The sequence below is a fragment of the Sabethes cyaneus genome, chromosome 3, assembly GCF_943734655.1.
Source record: "Sabethes cyaneus chromosome 3, idSabCyanKW18_F2, whole genome shotgun sequence".
NCBI classification, from domain to species: Eukaryota; Metazoa; Arthropoda; class Insecta; order Diptera; family Culicidae; genus Sabethes; species Sabethes cyaneus.
This window is the reverse complement of record NC_071355.1, coordinates 195,897,505-195,922,809: the sequence shown is the minus strand read 5'-3', so window position 1 is coordinate 195,922,809 and position 25,305 is coordinate 195,897,505. Positions and strand designations below refer to the sequence as shown.

At 39.2% G+C, this 25,305-nt stretch overlaps 1 protein-coding gene across 1 annotated transcript; it reads left to right on the top strand.

Moving 5' to 3' along the window:
* Positions 1-327: 327 nt before the first annotated feature.
* Positions 328-14,834, top strand: LOC128740565 (golgin subfamily A member 6-like protein 25). The gene is made up of 3 exons (XM_053836116.1): positions 328-348; positions 864-1,016; positions 13,935-14,834. Exons 1-3 carry the CDS (start codon positions 328-330, stop codon positions 14,832-14,834), a joined length of 1,074 nt encoding a protein of 357 aa, XP_053692091.1.
* Positions 14,835-25,305: the final 10,471 nt, after the last annotated feature.

Below are 25,305 nucleotides of genomic sequence, written 5' to 3'. Positions count from 1 at the left end.
CATAGTTTAAATGCACAGGTGCCCCTGTAGACAGACAATCATTTGGCATGTTAGTAGAAAAAAGAAACATATGTTTTAAACAATTGCAAGAGATTGTAACTTTCTGTACTTGTTCTCGCACGTGTAACCCGATTCCTCTTGAAGAAGTGGCTGTTTACATTTTGACCGACATTTTTTTGAAATGCTGTATACTGGCGGAATAACGTTGTTGCACACATTTTACACTCTTGTTCAATCGGCCGGTTGTTTTGGAAAATTACTATGCTCTAGCCGGCGCGCGGCGGAGAGCGCGGTCGTCAATCAAAGCCTCGTGGTCTATCATCCAGCATGACTGGCAATTTTGTACCCGTGAGTGTCTTTCTAGCTAAGCGTGAGTAGCAGATCCTTCTACTATATTTACCGTGGCAGTTCGGTGGGGACTTTCGTTTTCGTTTCATTCATTTAACCCGTTTTACTATACCTACATGCGAGAAGGTACCCAGCAAGTCGCGCGTAGTACTCTTGTTTTCATTCATGACCGGTTTGTTCCAACTGCGGCGCGGGTTAGATATACCCAGTTGCGATAGAGCAACACTAATTTTCTCAGGGTCTCGGAGCAGTGAGTGCGCGCGTTTATGTTGAATGATATCAGCCCCGGAGGTGGCGCGTGTTTCGGCTCGAGCGTGCCGCTGTGGGCTCTCGCGTCTAGAATGGTTTTTTGCTTCTGGGGGATTATGCGGTGAACTTGCGGCACTTGCGAGTGGCTGAGTTCCTTGGCCGGTTTGCATTCATGCTGTGTTTTGGGTTGAGTATTTTGCGCTGCCCTGCTGAGCCACCGCAAGTAGCCTGGCGAAAGAGCTTACGCGCCACTCGCGCGTTGAGAGAAAAAAAAAAGTTACCTTTGGTATAAAACGGTTGATCTTCTTCAATTTATTAACAGTATCAAGACCAGCGTGGTCAAGAAGTGTAGTGTTTGCTTTAGTTTTAGCCTAAAACTGATGCGTCGACCATCTAGGATGAGGTCGTTAGCGCTGTTGGTTAGTGTCCTTATTTGATTCTATTTTTGTGAGGAAACTTGGTGATATCTTTCGAGATAGGACATTTGAAAATGTGAATAACACACCATGGACTGATTACTAACGTGAATAATTTGTGAATTCTGGTCTTCGCTTGAACTTATAGTGATTCTGAAAAGTGCTGTGTACTGTGCAAGTATCAACACAAATTTCATAAGTCACAGAAATTAATTGTGATTGCCAAAACTGGAGGTTTTAGTGTCGTGGTGTTATGCCAATTATGGACTTCGGATGGCTTAATTGGTTATATCATTTACGCTGCATCGAACGTTCATCATCATCAGTCGTTCTCGATACGAGCGTTTCAAAAAAGGCAGTTGCGATCATGACATTCCTGGCCTTTGGCGACTGCAGAAAACGCGGTCGTATCTTTTGGACATGCGAAAATGATTGCTAAAAAAGTTGTGAGCGGTCGTGTGATGTTAATAAACAGATTGTTACTAACAAAAGCAATTCTATGTGACTATTAATGTACTCTTTGAATCAATGAATGTTACAAGAAGTGTATTTACAGCGATCCATGAGAGGAATATGGTTAACAAAATACACATCTCAACGCCCTGGTTAATCCACAGTTAACGAAAGTGAAAAATATTAATTGTTATGCAAGATCAAATACTGTGTTCCACGAATCTACATGTTGAAATAAAGTATATTTCTATAAGTTGGAAATATATACTGTAATACTAGTTCAGTTATGCAAAACTTCGCCCTGGGTTTAGAGAATTAATGATTCTTTTATTAAAGCAAATTGGCGTCCATAAAATACTTGAAACGAACCCGCTTTGCCAAATGCTATACGTTCATAGTAATAAAATCAAAGTCACATGCTGAAATTGTGATTAAAAGAATTATAGTAAATTACTTTACCGTTAAACGGTTAAAAGTCTCTCAAAATATTTCAACAGGTTTTCTACAAAACTAGGTTTCAGAACATTTTCTAGCCAGCATTAAAATCTGTAAGATATTTTTCTAGTAAGTTTTTAGTATTTTGCATTATGCGGAATTTAGATGATTTTTTCACAATTTTGCAAAGTAATTTTTTCAACTGCTATAATTTAAATATCCAAGAGATAAACGTCCCTCCCACTCCAAAGATGCGTATGGGGTGGAGGCAAGGACCAAATAGGGTCTGGGGCCATCACGAAAAAAAACTGCGTCTCATGCATCATGCTGCAACGCGCATTTCAGAATTTGTAACCGTAGCGTTAGCTCCTTTATAAAAAACTATGTTTGAAAACAAAGCGAGATTTTTTGGTCAACAGTGACGAATGGACGATGCAAAATAAGCAAAAATAATATATTTTTCTTGGTTTTACCAATTCCTTCGCTTACTCAGTACGCCAAGCATGCTATCAGTGGGGATACGTGTTTTTGAAATCAGATCGATTAAATGGGAGAAAATTTAAAAAAATTGAAATTGGTAGACTTTATTAATATGCTCTTGGATTAAAAAGCCTTTTCTGTTTCTATACACAAAATGGCTTTGGTGGATTCACGTTTAATGATTCTGCCAGCTCCTTTCGCACGGACAGAGCGATCACTATATTTTATCTAAGCTAAATAGCATTTTAAAGATAAAATTTTGGGACTTAAGTCCTATTATTTGTTTAACGTTATTCTCTTTTCAATGTCTCTGTCTAGTTTAGCGGGCTAATTCATGGTATTTGAAATCAAAATACGGCAATGCGATGAAAAAAAATACATTGAAATTTAAAAGTGCTCTGATTTTGTTCAAATTTTGTGTACTTATTTTTTTTAAAGATTTATTTGAAACCCTAATTTTTTACTTTTTAGATGTGGGTTTTATCGGCTTGTCAGTTCTAAATCAGTTCTTCAAATCTAAAAATTACTTATAATACAGTCGATAACACCGTCAAATACATATATTTGACTTAACGCTAATAGGACCCCTTTCTGAATTAAGGTTGTCCCAAAAATCATCATTTTTGTTAACCATTAAAATTTAACCATTGAATTAAAATTAAAACTTCGTAGGTTTTGAATCATCAAACTGATTTTGATGATTTTACTTTCAGCTGAGAGATATTGATCAGAAAAAAATATTGAATTTAGGATCAACGTTTAATTAATTGGAAAAACATTTAAATTTTTTTTTCGGTTTTTACGGTGGCAGACCAGAAACCTTTATTTTTTTATATATTTTCTGAAAAGTTGAAAATGTTTTGCCACAGTATATCAAAAATTCAAAAATGTATTATTTTTAGTTTTTGAGTTTTAGAATTTTTAGTTTTAGAGAAACTGGCAAAAATTCAATGGAGACGCATGCTGTTTTGCTTCTATTTGTAATGGAACGAATATTTCTGGCAAACAAAAACTCACCAGATGGTTCGTCTTTGCCAAATTGATGATTGGTCGAAAGTGACTGCATATATTTCCAGAGGATTTTGACATTTAGCGAAAGCGCGATAGTAGCTATGCGGAAAAATAGTTTTAAAAAGAACGTTTTGTTCACCATCATTTAGATAATTATGTCATTTTATTCTACGTAAAACTGTTTGTTTGTGTGGACAATTTTCAAACCCACATGCCATCCATTGCACTGATATCCGAATCGCGGGTTGGCAACCATGATAATTAAATTTTCCGGTTAGGACTTTGAGTTGAACTGCTCTGTATACCAGCGATGTTATAATCGGCGATGCAGCAACGCAATCAAAATCATTAACGATCCTCCTAAAAAAAATACTACTCTGAATCATTTTTTTAAAATTTGGTCAATAGTCGATAAATACACGAATAGCTATTCCGAGCTAATGACACGTGCACCTTCTACTGAGTGAACCAAACTCGTAACACACCGAAACCTGACATTTGTGGGGACGAAGGAGGGAATCTTATCACAAATGAGCGCGAGGTAGTCGACAGGTGGAAGTTCTTCACACCTCAATGGCGAAGTTGCAGAAGGAGGCACAACGGAAGTTAACGTAGGAGAGCCCATGAAAGAAAGTAATGTCCCAGTACCTGATGTCCAAGGTCAAACGAGAAACGAGAGTTCCTGAACACCTAGCAAACCGTTGGTAAGGACTGCTTACCAGACCCAGAAACGCTGGCAGAAAGAGTTTCATAGGGAATTACCAGGCGGGTTTCATGGGGGCTCGCGCAACTATGGGCCAAATTTTTACCATACGACAGAACCTGCAGACATGTCGGATGTACATCGTGCTCACACATCACATTTTTATTGATTTCAAAGCAGCATACGATACAGTCGATTGAGATCTACAATGGCAGATAGTGCAAGAACACGGTCTTCCAGATAAACTGACGCGACTGATTAGAGTACATTGGATCGAGTGATGTGTTTTATGCGCATCTCGGGGACTCTTTCGAGTCCCTTCGAGATACGGAGAGGATTGAAACAAGGTGACAAGGTTCAACATCGCGCTTAAGGGGGTGATCCGACGAGCGGGCATCGAAACGAGAGGCACGATTTTCACCAGCAGTAGCCAACTCCTAGGCTTTGCAGATGACTTTGATATCATAGCTAAGAACTTTGCGGCGGTGGAGGCAATCTACGCCAGACTGAAAGCGGAGTCTAGGAGGATTGGGCTGAAAGTAAATGCTTTGAAACCCGAATACATGAAAGAAAGATACTCAAAGGACACGAATGCGTGCCTCTTACGGACGGTAACCGTTCGGTGACGAACTAGACGTAGTAGGTGAGTTTATGTATTTGGGATCACTGGTGACCGCGGAAAGCAACAGTAGTAGGGAGATCATCACGATCAAGAAGCATACGTCACCGTATGAAGCTGGCGTATGAAGGGTTTTTACACCCTTATTAGGTCAGTAGTTCTTTATGGACTTGAAGCCGTGATGCTGCTCATGAAGGACAACCGCGCCCCTAGCATATTCGAACGGAAGGTACTGCGGAATTTGGCGGAGTACAAAATGAAAGCGAATAGTGGCGGAGACGTAGTAATCATGAGTTACAGGCACTGCTTGGAAAGATTCCCATCATATATCTGGCAAAGGTCAGTAGGCTACGGTGGGCCGGACACGTCGTAAGCATGCTGGACGACAGTGTGACGGAAACAGTTCTCTTTACACCAGGGAACACGGGCCTTCAACCTGCGAGAAAGCTCAACCAGGTCGAAAGTGATTTGCGACTTCTGAGACGACTGAGAAATTGGCGATGAGTGGCCCAAGATCGAGTTGAATGGAGACAGTACTGCTTGAAACAGTACGAGCCATCCCGACACACCTGCTTTATTGCAGGCTTTACTTATTTTCGTTTCATTCCCAGTCAAAAGTCTTCCTTTCGGCATTTTTAAACAGTCTGATAGAGTAAATTTTCATAAACCAACCTAACCGAGGAGAACGAGGCAGATCACTTCACGCTGCGATAGAAAAAGGATAGCTGATTAATTGGAAACACGTGTTTTTGACAAATGCAACGTTCATACGATCACAGTACGCACGCTTGAAAAACTTATTTAACACTAATCCTAACAGATGCGCGTCGGTCATGTATAGTGGCACCTGAAAATGTAAACAACATTTGTTGTTTGCTGGTCGTGAATAGTTCGATCTGTGGTAATATTACAATGACAGTGCTATTTTGCGGTTTGCAGAATTCGGTTACTCGTCAAGACAATTTTCAAAAACATAGTTTACAAGCCGCTTGGCCAGAAATATAACAGAGGCTTGTGATTTAACAAGCTTCAATGGTACTTGCACATATCACGCCATTTGCGATTGGAAAATTTCTCCAACCGTTTTAGTTATGTTTTGTTTGATAAACGGAGCGAATGATTCATTGTGCTTCGGTAAGAATATAAGTGACATTAATTTTATGTTTGTCGTTTCTTTGATCTTTGGATAAAACTCTCAATTGCCTGATTCGGACGACCGGGCATTGATAGTTTGAAGTATTACATTTAAATTATATAAACTTACTTTTCCGGAAGAGAGTATGACATAACTGTAGCAATCAATCATCAAGAAATAAAATAGATTTCATTGCACGCTTACAATGATTTTCATGACCTATTGTATTAAGTGCAATAAAATTCAAATTATTGCTTGGATGATATTTATTAGTCTCTTGAAGTTTGGTCAAAATAATTATTCATTACGTTAGAATAGTGAACTAGAATTAAGGAAAAACGTCTTTCTTTCTCAACTCACAAATTCTACTTAAACACACAAACCAAAGAAACATTGTTAAAAGATTACGTTGGTAGAAATTGCTAAATTTTCTGACGTTCTTTCACACATTGGGGCTGCCAGTGCACTGTAAAAGTCTACCGAATGCACCGAAGCTATGAACATGGATGCAAATGGGTATCGTTTAGCTTTTACACCCATTATTTTACTAGCGTGATCTGAAACCATCTGGAAACGATATGGGTACAATACTTTTGCTTGTAACCTCTGGAAATATGTATGCCATATATTCCTAGTAATTAGAAAGCAATGCTTTGTCAAATTGTCACGTGTCACGTCTCTTACAAGCATCTTACTGAAGTAAGTAAGAAACAGGCCATTCGATTTTAAGTGACTTAAGCTTGAAGAGTTCATTTTCAGGCTCCTTCACATCCTTCGTCATATTGAATTCTGCATCTACCAATAATGAAATGCGAGTTAAGAGGAATGTTTTCCGTTTCATTCTGCTGTCAAGATTTAACTAAAACCTACACAATTAGTTAACAATGACGTGTCTTACTACGGCAAGTTACAGGAGTTGTATTGACTTGAAGTGCTTAGTGACGCCTACTGCGATGGGCAAATTTGTGGGCAAAAATGGGAAATTCGTGATGCAAACTTGTAAGTTTGAAGGCAAAAAAAACATAACACATGCCCGTCCTCCCTTTGCGCAGAAAAAATAGCTTTAATTATTTTTGTGTGGGCATTACCACTGCGATCAGTATTTTTATCTACTGTTATATTGCCCAAGTGTTTTTACTGTATTCTGCTCTTCGTTCTTTTTGCAGTATCGCTACTACGCGAGCTACTTTTGCTTTCTATATCAGAACGCTATTGATACTATTGATATAAAATGCGACTGCGACATTCTTGGTGACCGTCGTTTGTGACAAAAGCAAGCCCCTTGCTTGAAAAGTACAATCTTGAAGTGCTTAATGGAACCTCTTGTCCAACAGCAAATTAATTTCTGCACTTCCTGGCACTAGTGATGCGGATAGGTTGAAAAGTAGCAAAAACATGAAGGAAAAAGAGTGAAAACACCAAGAATCAAGCACGAGTTATAAACACTAAAACTAAATAACTAAATTAAATTAAAACTAAATTAAAAGCAATACTGCAAAAGAGCGAAGTGCCGAATACATCTGGATGAGATCTAAATAGACTAAAATGCTGGTCGCAGTGATAATGTTCATATAGAAAAAAGCCTTAGTTTTAATGATAAATGAATCATTTATTTCCTTGTGAAATTCCTGTATAATAACCTAAAATAATGCGATACTGTTCATTTTGATAAATAAAACTTAAGGTTTACAATACCCACCTAGCAATTTGTGTCACATAATTTGCAAATTAGTCTGATTTTTTATTTGTTTCGTTTACTAATTCAAATTTATCCACACAAACAATCTGTGTTTAACAACGAACCGGAAATTGACTAAACCAACTATCATTTTCAACGAACACCCAACGAAAGCTGGATCAATTGGCCGTGGTCGTAATTCGGGTGATTAATTTAAAATCGATAAAACTTCGTTCAACATCAACAAAATGACCAGTTTATTTTTCACGCATCTCACCCCGCCAGTGGAGTGGAAAATTTAAAATTTAAACGTGTTAATTATTATTTTATTACTTCAATCCGCTCAGCCGCGACCGAACCATATCAGATTAGCATAATCACACGCTTACTCGCTGCCATCGTCATCGCTGCGCCGCGCCGCGGTGTGGGGCACAAAGAGTCACCGCGAAAAAAAGAAGCTCATTCAAACATATGCCACGTGCGAACATATCTTTCTTTCATTTGCATACAAACCGGGGCCCCGGAATCGGATCCCATTTTTTCCGAAGTTATGACTGCCTCGGCCGTCGTAAATCAGTTGAAGCAGCACGTTCCAGCTAATTATGACGCTCATCCGCACCCGTATGGCACACAGACGGAGACGGTCGGTCGGTCGGTCGGTGGCTGGCGGATGGAACTTGAGTTCGAGATCGGTGAACATTTGAACATTGTTGTTATCGACAAGGCGACAACAAGCCTACCAACTCGGACAGGGGCGCTTCGGATAAATATTCAACGCTGACAGCCGAGCGGCGCTTCCATGCTTTATTTATCTTGGGGGTCTCTTCTTCTTTCAACATGAAAATCATACACATTTTTCTTTGGTGGCGCATCTGCTCTACGAAAGTCCGAAACGTGTGGTGTGGTTCGTTTGTTTGGATAGCCAAGCAATAGCCAAGCTAGTTATGGTGCCTCCGATCTTTAAGCTGTTAACACAGTAAAATTTATGAGGATGGTTATTAACTAGATGTGCCGCCGTGAAAGATGGGAATCAATGGCACCTCGGGCTTGAAGTTGATTGGTGGTCTATCGACCCACTGTCGAACTGACATACTGACTGACTGATGGTTTCGACACATCAATGACAAGGTCATTTCATTATTCTCTCTTTGATTGATTCGATTGCATGCACTTCCGTACGGTGTTTGGTGTGAAGTTGAACTGCGAAGCTTCGCGAAGGCTTCGATACCCCCTGAGGCGTACATTTTACGGGGGTTATGCAAAAGATTAGGGTCAAGTCTAGAGTCAATGTCTCAATAATTCATAAATCTGGCCTTTAATGTGTGGATCTTGAATGTTTGCAAAAAATAGGGGTTACCATTTCTTGATTACCTACTTAGGCTGCTCCCAGAAATGGCTTTACATGTTTATTCGGTTTTTAATGGTCGTGAACGGACAACACATGTTACATTCCACTACAGTAAATTGTTCGGTTGCGTGTGTAAACTGGATTAAACCTATTTGTTTAGATAACTCAATTCGATGGCGCAATAAACGATCGAGTTTGGCCTGAAGGCCGGATCCTGCTAGCCATTATGGGAATTTTCGAAGCCCGCCTTATTGTTATTATGTTGCGCGTGTTCGCTTTTGCTTAAGCTTTTATTTTATAATATAAAAACTAATGAAATGCATTGCATGCACCAGTCCCTTTTCTACATGCAGTTTTATTCAAACTGGCTATGTACGTGGGGTGGGCTATGCCAAGCAAGCAATGCTGTTTCTTGCACATTTTACTTCATTTATAGTCAATATTGTTTTATTAAGCTTATGCATGTAACGATCCGTGCAACCAGGCAACATGGACCGGAGGGTAATTTCGTTAAAAAAAACCTGCAGTCTTACATTTCTATATATTTGGTATATGTAAAGACCATATCGTAGCTTTACAAAACCTACGTAAGTTTTACGAATTTACTTTATTATCAAATCAACTTTATTATCATATTTAATGTTAATATTCTCAGATTTCATTAATTTCTCACAACTGTCATTGGAAAGACCTACCCAACAAACATTTTTGTTGATTAATAGCTTATTCAACCATTGTACAGCTAATTACCGAGATACAAGCGCTTGATAAGCTGTTATAGGAATAATGTTTGTTGGGTAAAGCTTAAGTCATTTAATATCTGGCTGCAATGGATATATTTTGGAAGCATTTTAATGACATAAAAATGTTGAGTACTTAAAATGGAAGTCATTTTTTGCGCTTTAGAGGAATAATAGCGAAAAAATTGTTCCGATTGGTATTGATGAACTTTCTAATGTTTCTTCGAATATCACTCATCATATTTTGACACTAACCTGAGCGGTCATTTTGTTCCATCAACTCTTCATTTCTAGCGCATCTATGGCTAAATCGAGTCACCTTTACACCTTCTCCAACTTCTGTTTGACAATTGCCCAATATTTTTCAATTGGGCGGAATTGAGGGTAGTTGGGTGGATTGATGTCCTTTTCGAAGAAATCCTTCCCGTTAACTCGATACTACTGCAATTTTTCTCCGCTGTAGTAACAGTTTGTCAACTCAAACCAAATCTTTACACATCCATTGTGAGCTTTAATGTACGGAAGAATACGGGTTTTTAGGCACTCCCCCAGGTACTTTTTTGAATTTATAGTCTTATTTGTCACGAAAATCTAGGTTTTTTAACCACAGTAGCAAATACCTTGCCAGATCATAAGCTCTCTTAAGTCCGCATCCTTCGTACTTCATAAAAGCTTCATTGTACAACTTTTAGGCCCGTCTTTTGGCGTCCTGTTTGGTTGCTTGCTGATCTAAAAATATTAAAATTCTTCGCGCAGACGGTAAGATGGTTCTTTGGCTAGCATTTAATTTCTTTCTGACAGCCATTGGGTTTGCCCTAATCGTTCTCAACACCTCCCTATGCAGTTTCCGATCCATAGTTTCACTAGGACACTATGCTATGATCTATCGGAGCGATGTTTGAACCTAAACATTTCGCCAAAAACATAATGTTGATTTGTTTCTCATAAATTACTTGATTAGATCAAATGAATGCCACATTTTGGCCTCACCTCTTTATCCTGCTTCTCCAAATTTTTGCGTGAAGGTTGCACTCTCGGTTCGAGTAGCAATGCGAGATTTGAGGAATACTCTGAGACTTGACTCCGGATTCGGTTGACACTGGTGTGTCGTTTACCTCTTAACAACACATGTTAAACAAACAATACGTCACTTCCCTAAGGATCGTAAACAAATGGTTGGTGCCGTTATTAAATGGGTGCTTGACGTCGTTAGGCATATGAATGTTAGGCATAATGGACGATAGGCTTCGCTAAGCATTTCAATGAATACGCATTTCAGCCAATCGTCGTTCTGTCGTAAGCTTCGCAACCCAGCTGGCATAATCGCTGGGCTAAGATAGTTGATGTAAAACATACCTAACGTCCATTCCCACGTAAAAATTTAGAAATCGCAGAAATTGAATTTTATAAAGGTTTTATAGATGTATTAATAATTGCCTCTGGTTTGATTGCGGTATTACGCAATACCAATATGACACAAGTCAAAGCTTACCTATAGCTAGCTTTAAAACCATGATAAAACTTATGCCACTGACACAAGCGTACGACAAACAACTGCCAGTGCTGTGTGCATATATTCTGCTACATACACACTCGCAAGCGCACAGCCTCGTAACGTTATTCTACACAGCCTGCTCCCAACCCAGGTAACCGCTTAATGGCATATCTGGTATTTTATACTGCACGTTGTTGTATATTAACTTTTTTACTGCATAGGTTTTGTAACTTGTAAGTTGGCATCTAGAATTCTGTTCAAATTCTTTGTGTCAGTAATTAGCTGCAAATTAGCATTTTCAGTAGTACAAGAAGGATAGTAGTAAAGTAGTCGTATATTTTGCCAAAATAGCATTTAAGACGACTTAAATGCTTATTGGCTTGCATTTGAATAGCATTGGTGATGCTTATTGGCAGAGCCGTAGCGTGACAATCTGGCGTCCCCCTCGTTCCCTAAGTCAGTGTTCTTTCCAGGTTAATCATTTTTTCGTATTCGCTCCTTATCCAATACTTCGCTGGACTTAACGTATGTATTGGAAAAGTGGACTAATTTCGGAAGGTGAAGAAAAAAATACACAAGATAATTACAATGAAACAAATTTTCCTGACAGGACCTGACAGGTGGCTTTGCAACGTTTCACCGGAACCATCGCTATGACCGATCAAGAGATAAAGTTTGGCTTCTACTCGTTCGTGGCTTTGTTGATCAGCTCCTTCTAGGTTTTGGCCACAAAGTTATTAAAGTAAATGCTCCGTTTGAGCTTCACCCAAAAATGTTCTGTCGGTCGCAGTTGGGAGAGTTGGTAATCGTCTATACAACGTTTATCTATGGCCGGTTCATCTCCCCAAGTGACCTTGGTATGATGGGCCAAGGCCAGGTCTGGCCGTTCTCTGGGCAATTTCCTGCTACTCAGATACAGCCAACCTCGACTGACGCTTCCGCATAAACATGTCCAGTTTGGTCGAGCGGCCGGAACCAGGTTTTTGTTCAACGCTTTCACCTTTTTCGCGGGATTGGCTCTATTCAACGGTTACGAAGAGCTTCACCATGTCCTACTTCTTTGCTACGGGGCGGAGCTGGCAGCACGAACAAGGCATCGAGCGTAGTTCTTTGACTGTCTTCGTCATGGCTGCTGCACGCAAATCAAGTAATAACGTGGCATGAAAAATAGGTACAATCAGTCCATTTTTAGTGCATGTGTTATTATTAATCAATGCAAACCTACACTTAAAAAAATCGACACGTCAAGTTTACGTGAAAACATAGGCAATTCTCATCCATCACACTTTTCATGTAATATTTACGTGAATTGTTGGTAACTCGCACTCATACTAACCAGTTTACGTGCGATCCTGGTAAATTTTATCAAATTTCCCATTAACTAGTACATGAAGTTCATGTAAGTTGCTGTACAGAAGTTTATATGATTTTTCACGTGGATGCGACGCGTTGCTTTTGTTGAGTGTATTAGAGTTTAGCGCCAATACTGCTTACGGGTCATATTTACCATGCTTCAGTGAGAGATGATAAACATTAATATTCCGCATTGTGCTGCTGTCAAGTGAGGTTGACCAACTCGTTCATTTTATTACAATTTAGTAACCTGAATGATGCTAGGTTTTCTGCATTTATTAGAAAGTACCATTTTTTATATACATTAAAATCCACGTTTCTATAAATGAATGAATGCACTGAAATCGCGTAATGTTTTTTACGCGAATTTCGGAATTTTCGCGGTTTTTTATGCGAATTTTACGATATTTTCAATATTTACGTGATCTTCGAAATTTACGCGAATATGCTCTACGCGTCTGTTTTACGAGTAGTTTTGGATTTACGCGAGTTTTGAAATTTGCGCGAATATCGTAATTTTTACGCGGTTTTCTCTCATGAAACAAATCTCCAGGCAGTTAAATGCTGTTTATGAACGGGTTTTATCTCAATCACTCCAAATGCCACTAGATTTTGGAGCAGCCTTCATTTAAAAAGAAAAAAAAACTGTAAGATATCCAATGGCACAGTTTTTGTTCATGGCACGCATCAAATAAAAGGCATTCGGTTGCGCAGTGGTTGTAAAATTCACCGTTTGAATTTTTGCAACGAATATTGGCAAACGGCTCAATTTAGCTTTACAAAACTGTTCCACATACATGTCACCACTAAGTTACGAATATCTTTTTGATTCCTTAAAAGTTATGTTTCACAAATTTGTGAAAGAACGCACCGCACTGCGAACCGTGCTAAAATATTTAGTCCCATTCATTGTACCGCACTGATCGTCAACTTTACGAACGGTACCGAGCTTGTGATCCGAGCCCAAGCTTTCTAACAGCTCAGTCACGTTACAAAATATGAATGTATTAGCTAGGAAATTAAGAACGAAATCATGGAAGGTCCGCTGGCACGGTGCTCATTGATGTGGTGCCGAGGAACAGCGAGCGCGATGTCGCATTCTTTCTTTCTTATTTGAATGAGTCAAAGCTTTACCTTTTTTTCACACATTTGCCCTGTCAGATAGGGCTACAAAGTAAGTTAGAGTGCTGCTGAAATTATTATTACTTTTATGCTATGTTTAACCATTATTTTTATTCTGATAATAATCCTTTGAAGTCAATATATTTTTTTTGAAATTGAGTTAATCGATACCAAAGTTAAAAGAGATATACATGGCGTTTGAAAGTTCACTATTATGGGTCAAGTCAAATTGACTAGATTAAACTTTGAACAAAACTATAAATAATATTTTATACCAAATAAATATTCTATTGAGACCATACCCAAGCCAAACTAACGACCTCACCGTTTTGTTCTCGTTAATTTTCAGGTATTACTCGGCTGCCTGTGTGCCACACTGGTTCATGCGGACGATCAGGCGGTTGCCGTCCGCACGAAGCGCAGTCCAACTCCGTTCTTCTTCAACAAAGGAGGTCACGACGATCATCACCATCATCCGGAGCCGAAGTGCGTCTGGGAGAAGAAGCTAGGCTGGAAGGAAGACTGGAAGAAGGTCTGGGAAACGAAAAAGATCGAAGTTTGGAAGTCCGAATGGAAGAAACAGCAAATTCCGGTGTGGAAAAAGGTGGAAGTTCCAATCTGGCGGGAGGTTAAAATACCCGACTGGAAGATCGTAAAAACTCCCTACTGGAAGGAGACGGAAATTCCAGCCTGGAAGGAAGTGCAAGTGCCTGACTGGAAAAAGGTGACGAAACCGATATGGAAGGAAGTTCAGGTTCCTGTCTGGAAGGAAGTTCAAGTCCCCGAGTGGAAGCAGATCTGGGTGCCGGATACGGTGAAAGTTGGCATTCCCGGTGAGAAATATCTGGGCAAGGATGAGCACGGTTGGGAATATACGAGCCACGATCTGTGGAAGAAAAAGATGGTCTGGAAGCCACTATGGAAGAAAGTCTGGAAGACAGTGAAGAAAGAAGAGTGGAAAACGGAGAAAAAGCTAGAATGGAAGGAAGAGTGGGTGCAGGTATGGCGCACAGAAAAACAACAGATCTGGGTTAAGAAGAAGGAAGAAGCATGGAAGGAAGATAAGATCGAAGTGTGGCGTGTCGAGAAGAAGCAAGAGTGGGCTACGGAGAAAAAGCTAGAGTGGAAGGACGAATGGAAAGAAATCAAGGTTCCAGCCTGGAAGGAAATTCAAGTGCCCGCTTGGAAGAAGGTGTGGAAACCTGTATGGGAGAAGGTCTGCGTCCCAGTCAGCCACGGATGGCATTAGTCTCGTACCTTAGTGACCTAGGTTTTTAAAATTTAATTAGTCCCGTATCTCATAGACAGATAGACGCCTCTACTTTTACGTGTACTTTTTACCTGAAACTCCAATTTTTTCAGTTATGTAATACGCTAGTGTCTAAAGCTATCTCTTTCTCATCAAATCGGTCAGAGTAAGTTTCCTTTGATGCACCCAAAGAAACATGTAAGAAGTTTAGCCTACTAGAGACGACTAGGAAATTGGCGACGAGTGGCCCAAGACCGAGTTGAATGGAGACGAGTGCTTGAAACAGCACGAGCCACCCCGGCTCTATGCTGCTGAAGAAGAAGAAGAAGAAGTTTAGCTATGCATGCTGGAGAAGCGAGAGAAGAGCGTCGAAGCAAATTAGCGCTAACTTTTTACTCATGTTGTTTTCAGACGCCATAAAAGATAAAACATACACCTTTAGTAGCACGTCATCTTCGCAATTGCTCACCATCACCGTTCTTCGCACGGCGCTTAATAACGCTTCCACTACTCTTCTCACAACTTTATGTAAATACCTTTTTCTCAATTAGCCTATTACCTGGTACCACTTTTCCACTCACAATATTTTCCTCTGCTAACTAGCGCGTCCTGCACAGAAGCAGCCGATGAAATAACAACAATTTCCTGCATAAAAGTTCCACCGAAAGCAATTAACTGTTCTCTTTAGTAAGCTTCTTTCCAATTTCGGCAACACGACAGTCGGGTTCATCTCAATCGATCTCTTTAACAAATTAATACGCTCGCTTAGGCAGCTAACTGGTCTGCGATCAGTCATACTACACGTGATAAATTTCCTTTAAAGCTCAACACAAGAAAGTGACTGAATGACACCGTTTCGTATTTCGGACCTACTTTTAGGCATCACCAAAATTTTACCCTCTAGGTTAAAATTTGCTCAAATTTAACGGGAGTCAACAATACCAATTCACTCTTATTAATCGTGACGATTCGGCGTAGCTTGAATAATTTCAGAAAGGTTTAATTCACCAAAAAGGGGCACATGAGAAAGCTATTGCATTTGAACAGAAGGTCAGTCAACAGTGTAGGTTCGGTAGAACGAGGAAATAGTTAATTGCTCATAATTTAGACAAATCAATAACAGTGAAGTACCTAAATTTAAACTTCTACAACTGAGGACATTTTCAAATCACAAAAACATTGCTTAAATTCCAGTGCACCGCTATACCGCTTCCCATGGCCCTTCAAGACTGTCCAATAACCAAATCGTACATAGGAAAAACCCATCTTCTGAGGTAGAAACTATCTGTAAATGGTGAGATTATTTCGCCGTAAAACGAGCAGCCATCGAAAGCGCGCGCGTCCCTTTGTGTTACATCCATCTTTCCCTTAACACTCTCGTCTAAGCCACTGACTGATACGGTTTCTCGAAATGAAAGCTCAAAATAGTAAATAGGTACATAAAGCAGATTCCGGAAGCAGACAGCACTAGCGGAACATCAGCTCACTCGGTGGCGAGATGAACGTAATGGGAAAAGGGTTGGAAAAAGTAGACCCGCACTTCACCTTGCTTTGTACCTACGCTGTGATTGCGTCGAATTAGGAAAATTCAAAGGCCGCGAACAACCAACCAAAAGAAAAACGGTGCGTAAACGAACTTCCACGGCGGCAAGGTCTAGTTAGTCTAGGTAACACACCTTAGAGCGCTCAGAGAAACGAAGGCGATTGCGAAAGTGAAGTAACACTAGTTTATGATTTATTTTTGTATATTTTCATACAAAAAGAAAATTATAAATAATGTATTTAACAACGATCGGAGAAACTTTCTTACGTAACTTTTATGATTTTTACTCCTATCGATACTCTCTTATATTTGGCAGTCTTCCTCTCTAAGAAAAATCAATTTATGAACGAAAACTGTTAAATGAAACTGTGTACATATTAAACGTAACGAGTTAATTATTTTGTAAATAGACTTCCATACCGCGAACCAGTCATACAAATAAAACCGATGAAAATTGAAACGTACCACGTTCAACACCTGTACCGGCCAAGATGATGACCTTCCTGGGTGTGCTGGAAGTGTGTTTTTTTGCATTAGGAAATATGTATCATTCCGAGCAGTCAACTTCCGATTGTACCATAAAACCGTTTGACTAATGTAGGTTCACTACGCAGCGGCTTCCAAATATGGTCCAGAAGGAAAAAAGTACCATTTCGTAATCGATCGCCACCACTGTATCGTCTCACGACTGAGACTCCATTCTCTATGACCATTTCCCGCCTATCCATGTTACGCAAAAATCAAGTCACATAATTATGCAGTTTCCCTACCCCCGACAGACAGACGGACGGACAGATAAAACCTTTTTGTCGCTGTCCAGAAACAGAAGTCAAGTAACCTCGCGTTTTATGCAGTCGCTTATATGGTGGTGGCAATGTTGCATTTACTACTATTGATCTGCTAGCCTCGAGAAATGGCAGCAGACTGCCACAGTAACGTAATCCGTTTCCGCCAGCATCGGCAGCATCAACCCTCGAGTGTTCATGTTCAGTGTTTACGTATTTTCAAATTCGGAGCAATCAAAACGCTCGATTGTTCAATGAATTTCCCATGCATAGATTCGGATCTGGAGTCTCGAATTAAGAAATTAAGCAAACCAACGCTAAAAATGCTGCTTAGAGAAGAAACATGGTAACCACTAAGAGGGTTAACTAATCAGGGATTTCGCGTTCAGATTGCGATCTGCGACGGCCCGGTGCAGATAGCTATGTTGGTACATACCTAGTATGTGATGTCGGCGATGTCTGCGCAATTCAAGTTTATGGCTGCGCCGCTCGTGGAATGTACTTTTACTTTATTCCCACGCTGAGCCATAAACTTGAAAAAGAGCATAGCTATTACGATCTCCTCCAGCTGTACAGCGGTACAGAAGGGGAGGGTGTCGGCCGGAATGGTGTGACGCGTAACGAAAGAAATGAATTATTTGCCGGCCGTTTTGCCTCCAATGTAATGCAATGCGTGCTAAGAAAGTGGAGGGTGGCGAATGTTTTCGTTCATTCTGATGAGCCGTAAATGTGGCATGGATCAGACCTACTTTTAAAGAGTTGGGCTGTACGATTTTAGGTACTTACTTGTTTTTATTGGGTTGGTTGCGGGCATTCGATCTGTGGAAAAAAACTTGAACGCTAGCTGTAAAGGTGCTGAGATATGGGAAACTATTTGGGTCAAGACATTACTGCAACTGTAAGCAAATGTTGTAAGTAAGCAGTTAAATCTTTAAAAAATTATTGCATAATACTGATTTAAAATCATTGTGGACTTTTACGGCCTTTAAAAACCTGTAGGGCTCTGCAAGCAACGATATGTGCAATTTAAGATCGTTACTTGACTTTTATCGTTTTTAGAAACATTTTTTTTTCAATTTGGAATCATTTGCATTCTTTAAATGATGTTAATATATCAGCAGAACTGATGAGTGATGCAATGTCTGCAGTCGATCCATTACTTAGTACGTGTTAGGTAACTAATTTTTGTTATTGCTAAAGTGTGATTAGCTTTGCAAGATAGGCGAAACTTTTCATATATTTTTTTTTCTTGTAATTGCCATATAATTTCTAGCGAAAAAATGTGAATTACCAGCATTTATGCACTACAGAACCTGAACAGAGTAAAATGAATCAATAAATAAATAACTGACAGCAGACAATTGTCAGTACTAGCTTTCGTGAAATCAAACAGCAAATATATTTATAAGCTTACCCCAGTATTCGGCGGTTTGGAATAAGAAATTTTCCAATAAGGACCTGCTCGAGTGATTCCATTAAGGCGGACGGACACTTTTGTACGGAAGATTTCTCTTTAAATGAGTACAAAAGTTTTTCGGTTCCTGAACGTACAAGGACATTGACAGAGCCTGAAAGGTCTCCTGCGAAGAAAATACACATGCATGTTCCACCATAACTCTGGAATGCCAGGACCGTTCTTCATCAACATACGTATTGCTTGACATAAGAGAATCAACAGAAGGAACAGGTGCCGGGCCGGCGCTTTCCTTAAGCAAAACAAGCAGCTGCTTGGAGCGCCACCTCAAGGGGGCGCCATTTCGCCTACATTAAAAAATAACTGTAGCAATAAATAAATAAGTGGTTAATATAAAACTTTCTTCCTTCTCCTTTAGCAGCATAAAACCGGGATGACAAGTGGTGTATCTAGAGTTACTCTACGCTGTATTGGGTCCTGGGCTATTTGCCGCCAATTCGTTGTCTATTTCGACACAAGCAAATCTGCTACAACCTGGTCGAGACATCTAGTAAGTTAGGTCTCTATTCCTAAAGACCCTCATACACGTTCGAACATGTTGGCCGAAAATGTTGGTGAATCCATCTAAAATTAAATAAAAAAAGAAAACTTATCAAATTTACCTGGAAATTAAATAAAAAGAAAACTTATCCAATTTAATTCTACTATTTTTATTTTATTCTTGACAGATACGTATTTCACCTACGACTTGCAGGCTTCCTCAGTGTCTGTTTTCGTAGAGACACAGATTTTTTTGTTAAATTGTAAAGTTTTTGATGTAAATTTCATCTAAAGGTGACTTTCAGGTCGTTGAGTTCAACAATAAAACTCAAAATGTAAAATGGCTGACCAATATGGTGGACCACTTTTGAATCTTTTAGTCCTTTTTAGTTTATATCCGGCTCAGCACGTTTTAAGGTCCCTTTTTCAAATCAAATTTAAAATCGCCTTATTTACCCTATTAAAATCTCAAAATTCTGTATTCTATTAGGTTATGCAACATTACTTTAAAAAAAAATATTTATCGGAATGATCATCGCTGCTATTTTCATCACCGTCGCCGATTTTATCGCTGTCAGTGTCATTCAATGTTGTGTAGCGCAACAACGCGATTGCAAGCAATCATTCTTCAAAAAATATGTTCCATTATCTTCTCACTCGTATATTTCCTTGATGCTTTATACTCATGTTGCGCGACTCCCAAGCTCCAGAATTTGTGTGGACACTTTCCAATATTCAATAAAACGTCTTGCAGTATTTCCGTCATTAGAATTACCCATCCCTGGTTTCGAGTGATCAATAAGCGTGTTTGAATGCTTATGCATGTTTGTATCTGTAATTTCCAGGTTTCAACCGTTTTCTTTTCAACATTTTGAGCGTTCACTTGATTCGGCAAATAATAATGTGGCCCGTCTGCCTCAATTTCTCCTTTTGAAGACACTGCTGCCAGTTACCTTCATCCATTCGTTAATTTGCAGAATTATAAAATGAATCGTAAGAGTTATTATTAATAATCTGTCACATTAAGAACGATCAGGTGCTGTTGGAGTCGATAGGATCCTTGAGCTAGCCTCGTAATTGTCTTGTACTCGCGAAGTCTGTCGATAAAGAAGGGTATCCCCTAGGCTTTGCTCTGCACCACACTCAAAAAAATCAGCACGTCAAGTTTACGTGAAAACATACGTAATTCTCGTCCAGCACACTTTTCATGTAATTTTCACGTGAATTATTGGCAACTCGCACTCATACTAACCAGTTTACGTGCGATCCTGGTAGATTTTATCAACTTTCCCATTAACTAGTACATGAAGTTCACGTAAGTTGCTGTACAGAAGTTTACATGATTTTTCACGTGGATGCGACGTGTCGATTTTTTTGAGTGCATAAATGATTCATTTGTAAAGAACAGGATAATAGCAAAAACAAGCTAAACACAAGCACAGGTTGTTTAGAGCATCAAAATCTCTCCCGTCCGATTTCGCCTATAGGTGCGCGTCAACACTAAATCTCCATTTTCTCGTGGAGTTACAAATAGTTGCAAAAAAGCTACATGCCCTTCGAACCATCACAATCTGACGCTCACAAAACTATACAACATTCGACGGCACCTCGCGGTATATAAAGTAAATGCCAATTTCATTGCGCGCGCTGATTGAAAAAACTAGCATTTGCGAAGGAAACTTTAAGCATTCCCAAGTAACAATTTGGGTTTTATTAGACCAAAATTGGTCTTAAAGACCATCATAAGAGCACAATAAAACTCACATTGTTGCTTGGGTTGTTAAGTATATATAACGAAAAAAACTGAATTCGCATATAACGTTAATGCAGTACATACCTTCAGAAATGTTATCCATTTCGGTTGATTGTTATTTGATAATGCGATAACGAACCACATGCGTTATTGCCAAGAGCCACAAAACGTATGCAAGTCGCACTAGCAAAGAGTCTCTCATACACTGACGTTTGACAGTACGCCAATCTACATTAACGATAGTTGATATTACAGCATATGATAAAATAACTTATTCTACGTGTAATTATGTCAGAATATGTCATGTGTGATAACTGTCGATTTTGGCCAGGTTTTTTCCAACCACTGGACTGTGCAGCATTGCGAAGCCCACACTCGTGTGTGCTAATCTTCTCACACACGCGTACTCATTCTAATGAATAAGCCGACATAAGCATTCCTTTCGGACTCCCGCTCTTGTTTATTCAAGCACTGCAACGACTTTTGCGAGTGTGTATTTAGCTTACAGTCATGGTCATCGCTCTCGCACGTCATTACAGCCTGAGCAACTGATATTGATCACTCGCGAGGACTCGCACTCCCGCCCGCGTGTAAAATCGAGGGCGTAAGATGAAGAAGAAAACAAAAAGTAATGCAACATCTGTATCCCAGTGTGCCGGTAGCCCTCACGGGCAGCTGGCTGCTCACAAGTTGTATGCCTCGTGAGCGCTTATGCAGAAAAACGTTACGAGACTGTGCGTTTGCGAGTGTGTAGGTAGTAAAATGTCTGCACACAGCAACGCCGGCTGTTTTTCGTTTGTTCTGGGGGCGCCATTTAGCGACAAATTCGCTAGCGCCGGCCCTGAACAGGTGGGCCTCGTCAAGGGAGAGAGGTCCAAATAAAGAAAAAACACTTTGTTTCTCATGCATTGTGGGAAATTAGGGAATAAAAACGAATGTTAGGGTGGATTGCCGTCGTCATTCAACGCAGCGCCAGAGTAATTCGTGCTACTTCAAGCAGTCCTACCAACTTCGCAGACATCTCAGAAGTTGCAAGTCGCCTTGGCCCATTCGTTTCTGGAGCCGGTGTGACTTTTGAAGAGCACGGTATTTACCACACTATCATTCGGCATCCTTGTGATGTGTCCCACTCACCATAATCTCCCAACTTTCGTCGGGTGTACGGTGGAATTGTCTCAAGCAGTGGCTAGAGCTCGTAATCCTCGTCCACCACACTCCGTTTTTAGTTTTGTACCTCATCAAAGATCGTCTGCAGTACTCTTCGCGTGGGCGCACATGTCTTCAGTGAGCAACGTAGTGGCTTCACATCCATAAAGTACTGCCAGTTTTATAATGGTTGTGTGCGTTGTTAACTTCGCACGGTAGCATAAGCCTTGTATTTTTTTATCGTAGCGTCTTGATGAAGAGCAAAATAGGTTCGATTTCCTGCTTGAATATGCAAATAGAGAAAGAAAGAGATAAAAATAAAGAGAGAAAGAATGATAGGAAGAAGAAATAGAGAGAGAGAAGGAATGGTAGAAAGAAGAGATAGAGAGAGAAGGAATGATAGAAAGAAGAGATAGAGAGAGAAGGAATGAAACAAAGGAGAGAGAAGAGAGAAAGAGAGAGTAAAATATATGAATGTTCCTTTATTAATATTACTTTGTGCTGGAGCTACATCGCCTATATATAGGCGATGGCAGTGAAGTCATGTATAAGTTTGCCGGTTATTGCTGAAAGGGTGCTCCATCGAGAGATTACTCAGTCACTACATGAAAACATTTTTGCACACTTCTCGTTCATTGCCTGTTAGTCTATGTTATTCTCTGTGGTAGTAATGCAGTGCAGACGCATTGCAGACCGGGAAGGCCCAGGTTGCCACGGCGTCCGACGTCCAAGTGTTGTGTGCAAGTTTGATTCAACCAAATGCTTAAATAAAACTGAGTTATCGAAGGCTACTTCAGAAGGTACCTTCTTTGCTTGAAGTTGGACGCGTAGCAACGCACGAAAATACAACAAGTAATATTATGTTCGTAATTACAACTTTCAACAATATTCTTTTATTTTTGTAGATAATAGCTTGTTCCCTCCTGACAGTACATCCTGGCTTCGGGCTTGTAAACGATCATTACTCTATAATCATCATCAAATCATCATAATCATCATCAATCATCACTGCACATTAGACTTGATTTATAATAGAAAATTATAGTATACTGTTTCTTTCAGCACAATGATCCTTAATAGCTCATATTATGTATTAAGTAACCGTTGCCATTACATTCGGTCCTGGGGTTTGGCAATTTTTCAAGCGTTCGCTTCGAATTTGGTCAGCCACCTTTATTTTCTCTAATATCGGTTGGGTTCTTGTAGAGAACAAAATTCACCGAACCATTCCATCGAGAGATCGTGTAATAAAAAGATTAATACATACTTTTTAAAACCAGAAAAGTCAAAGTCTCCTCAAAGAGCATAATTATATTATCACAGTCCTGCGTGTCATGGATAAATGTAAAAATTTGATCAATAACTCTCCTTCACTCGTAGCCTAAACTATGTATGATGATTCTTCTTACTATGATGCAATACCTTATACTTCTGCTTCTTATATGCGTGTTATGCAATCTCTAAAAGATCACTCATTTGTTATACCTAATAGCAGCAGTGGGAGCAACACCTTTTTTGCCAGCAGCAGCTACCAGCATGTGTGAAGTTCAAAATTTTGAAGTCAAAATTAAAGAGGGATCAAAATTGGTCTGCTCTAACCTGTCTTGTGAAGGCATATTTCACCGCTCAGATACTTGAAAGGTTTGACATGGGTCAAGCTTGAAAACGTTTCAAGCCTGAATATTGGCGTATCACAGGTGTGTTTCAGGTAGTTGCCGTACAAAACATATTCAATATTCGATAAAACATTTAAAGTTAGAAAGTCAAACTTATTTTTATCATTTTTGATATCGACTTATACAGGTCAAATTATTTCGTACTTCATATGAAGGGTATAATTTAGTTATGTATTCAAATGACCCATTCCAGTGTTACGGGACACAATTAGCAAGCATTTTTACTATGTAAATTGATTTCAGTTTCACCAAGTTTTTAGCAAATATTTTATGTCATACCGAAATCAATATTCACGCATTAATCGGCAGATAAAGCTAAAATGACCCCTAATTATGTGTGACTCATGATTGTGGACTGACCGTATATTGAATTCTTTTGCTAGACTTTAAATTCAAAGGCTAATTGATGTGAAAATTTACATGCTGATTAAACTTAACTTATATTAAATCTACTTTAAAATTAATCCATTGGTTTTTGACAGTTTAAAAAGCAAAATTTTAATTAGATCAATTGTTTCCTTTGAGTTATTATGTTTTCTAAGTAATCTAAAAATGAAATGCTTTGCTTGTTTTGGAGACTCCAGATTAAAGTTTTGGAAAGCTTAAAGTGCAATTTTATGCCGGCAAGCATAAAATCAAATCGATATGAGCTATCAAACTAAATGCAATGCAGTTGAATTTTCGTACATAAAGCTTTGTTTAATTTTGTAATATTTGGTACTATACTTCTGAATAGTTTTGTTCAAGCTGATGCTCTTTAGCACGAGTAAGCGAGAAATTTTTCCATTTAAATTTGATTTAGAGACGTTTGAAGTAAAAAATTATATTCTTTGAAAATCTAAAAGTAAAGAATTTGAGAATTTGTACGTGGAGGACGAAATGAATAAGTTGAGTGAGCCATACATTCCCACATTCCTAATGATAACTATCGAAATAGAAATATGGTTTTCGTAATTGATCATTAGTAATGAATCATTACAGATTTAAAATTGCGACAGGCGACACTAGTATTCGCTACTCCGTGAAAATCTATCGCGGGTTTTGAAAATAAAACTTACATTCACTTACTTCTCTATTCAATCCTGTCCATCTATACACACGCGGTCGTTAGTGACCGTCTGATTGTAAACGCCTTTCCTTATGCAAAGCTTGTTAACGGGTAGAGTGCTCCGTCCGACTATAGCAATATGACGTGCAGTTGGCTATCAAAAAATATAGATAGGTAATAGCGGTCCGGTCCTGTTTCAGTAAAAATATTATAGTTATAATAATATGAATCAAAACGTAAACATACAACCCTTGTCGATACTATAATCATAATAATACAATCTCTGTAAGATAGATGATTGAGGACGACAAATATGTCTGATTTAAGTCAGCATTTGTTTCCTATACGTACCTTTATCAATTGGGAAAGCAGTCTCTATCTAATAACGATGAGTTAAGCTTAGAGCGTTTAAAATTTTACAGAATATTAGATTTTTATGTTTCTCTATTACTACATGAACATATTTACTGCAGGAAACTTTAATATTGTAGTTTTCATTTCGATAAGTTATTCGATTTATAATTATGACACTGTAATGAATTGATGTGGGCATTCCTTAAACATGG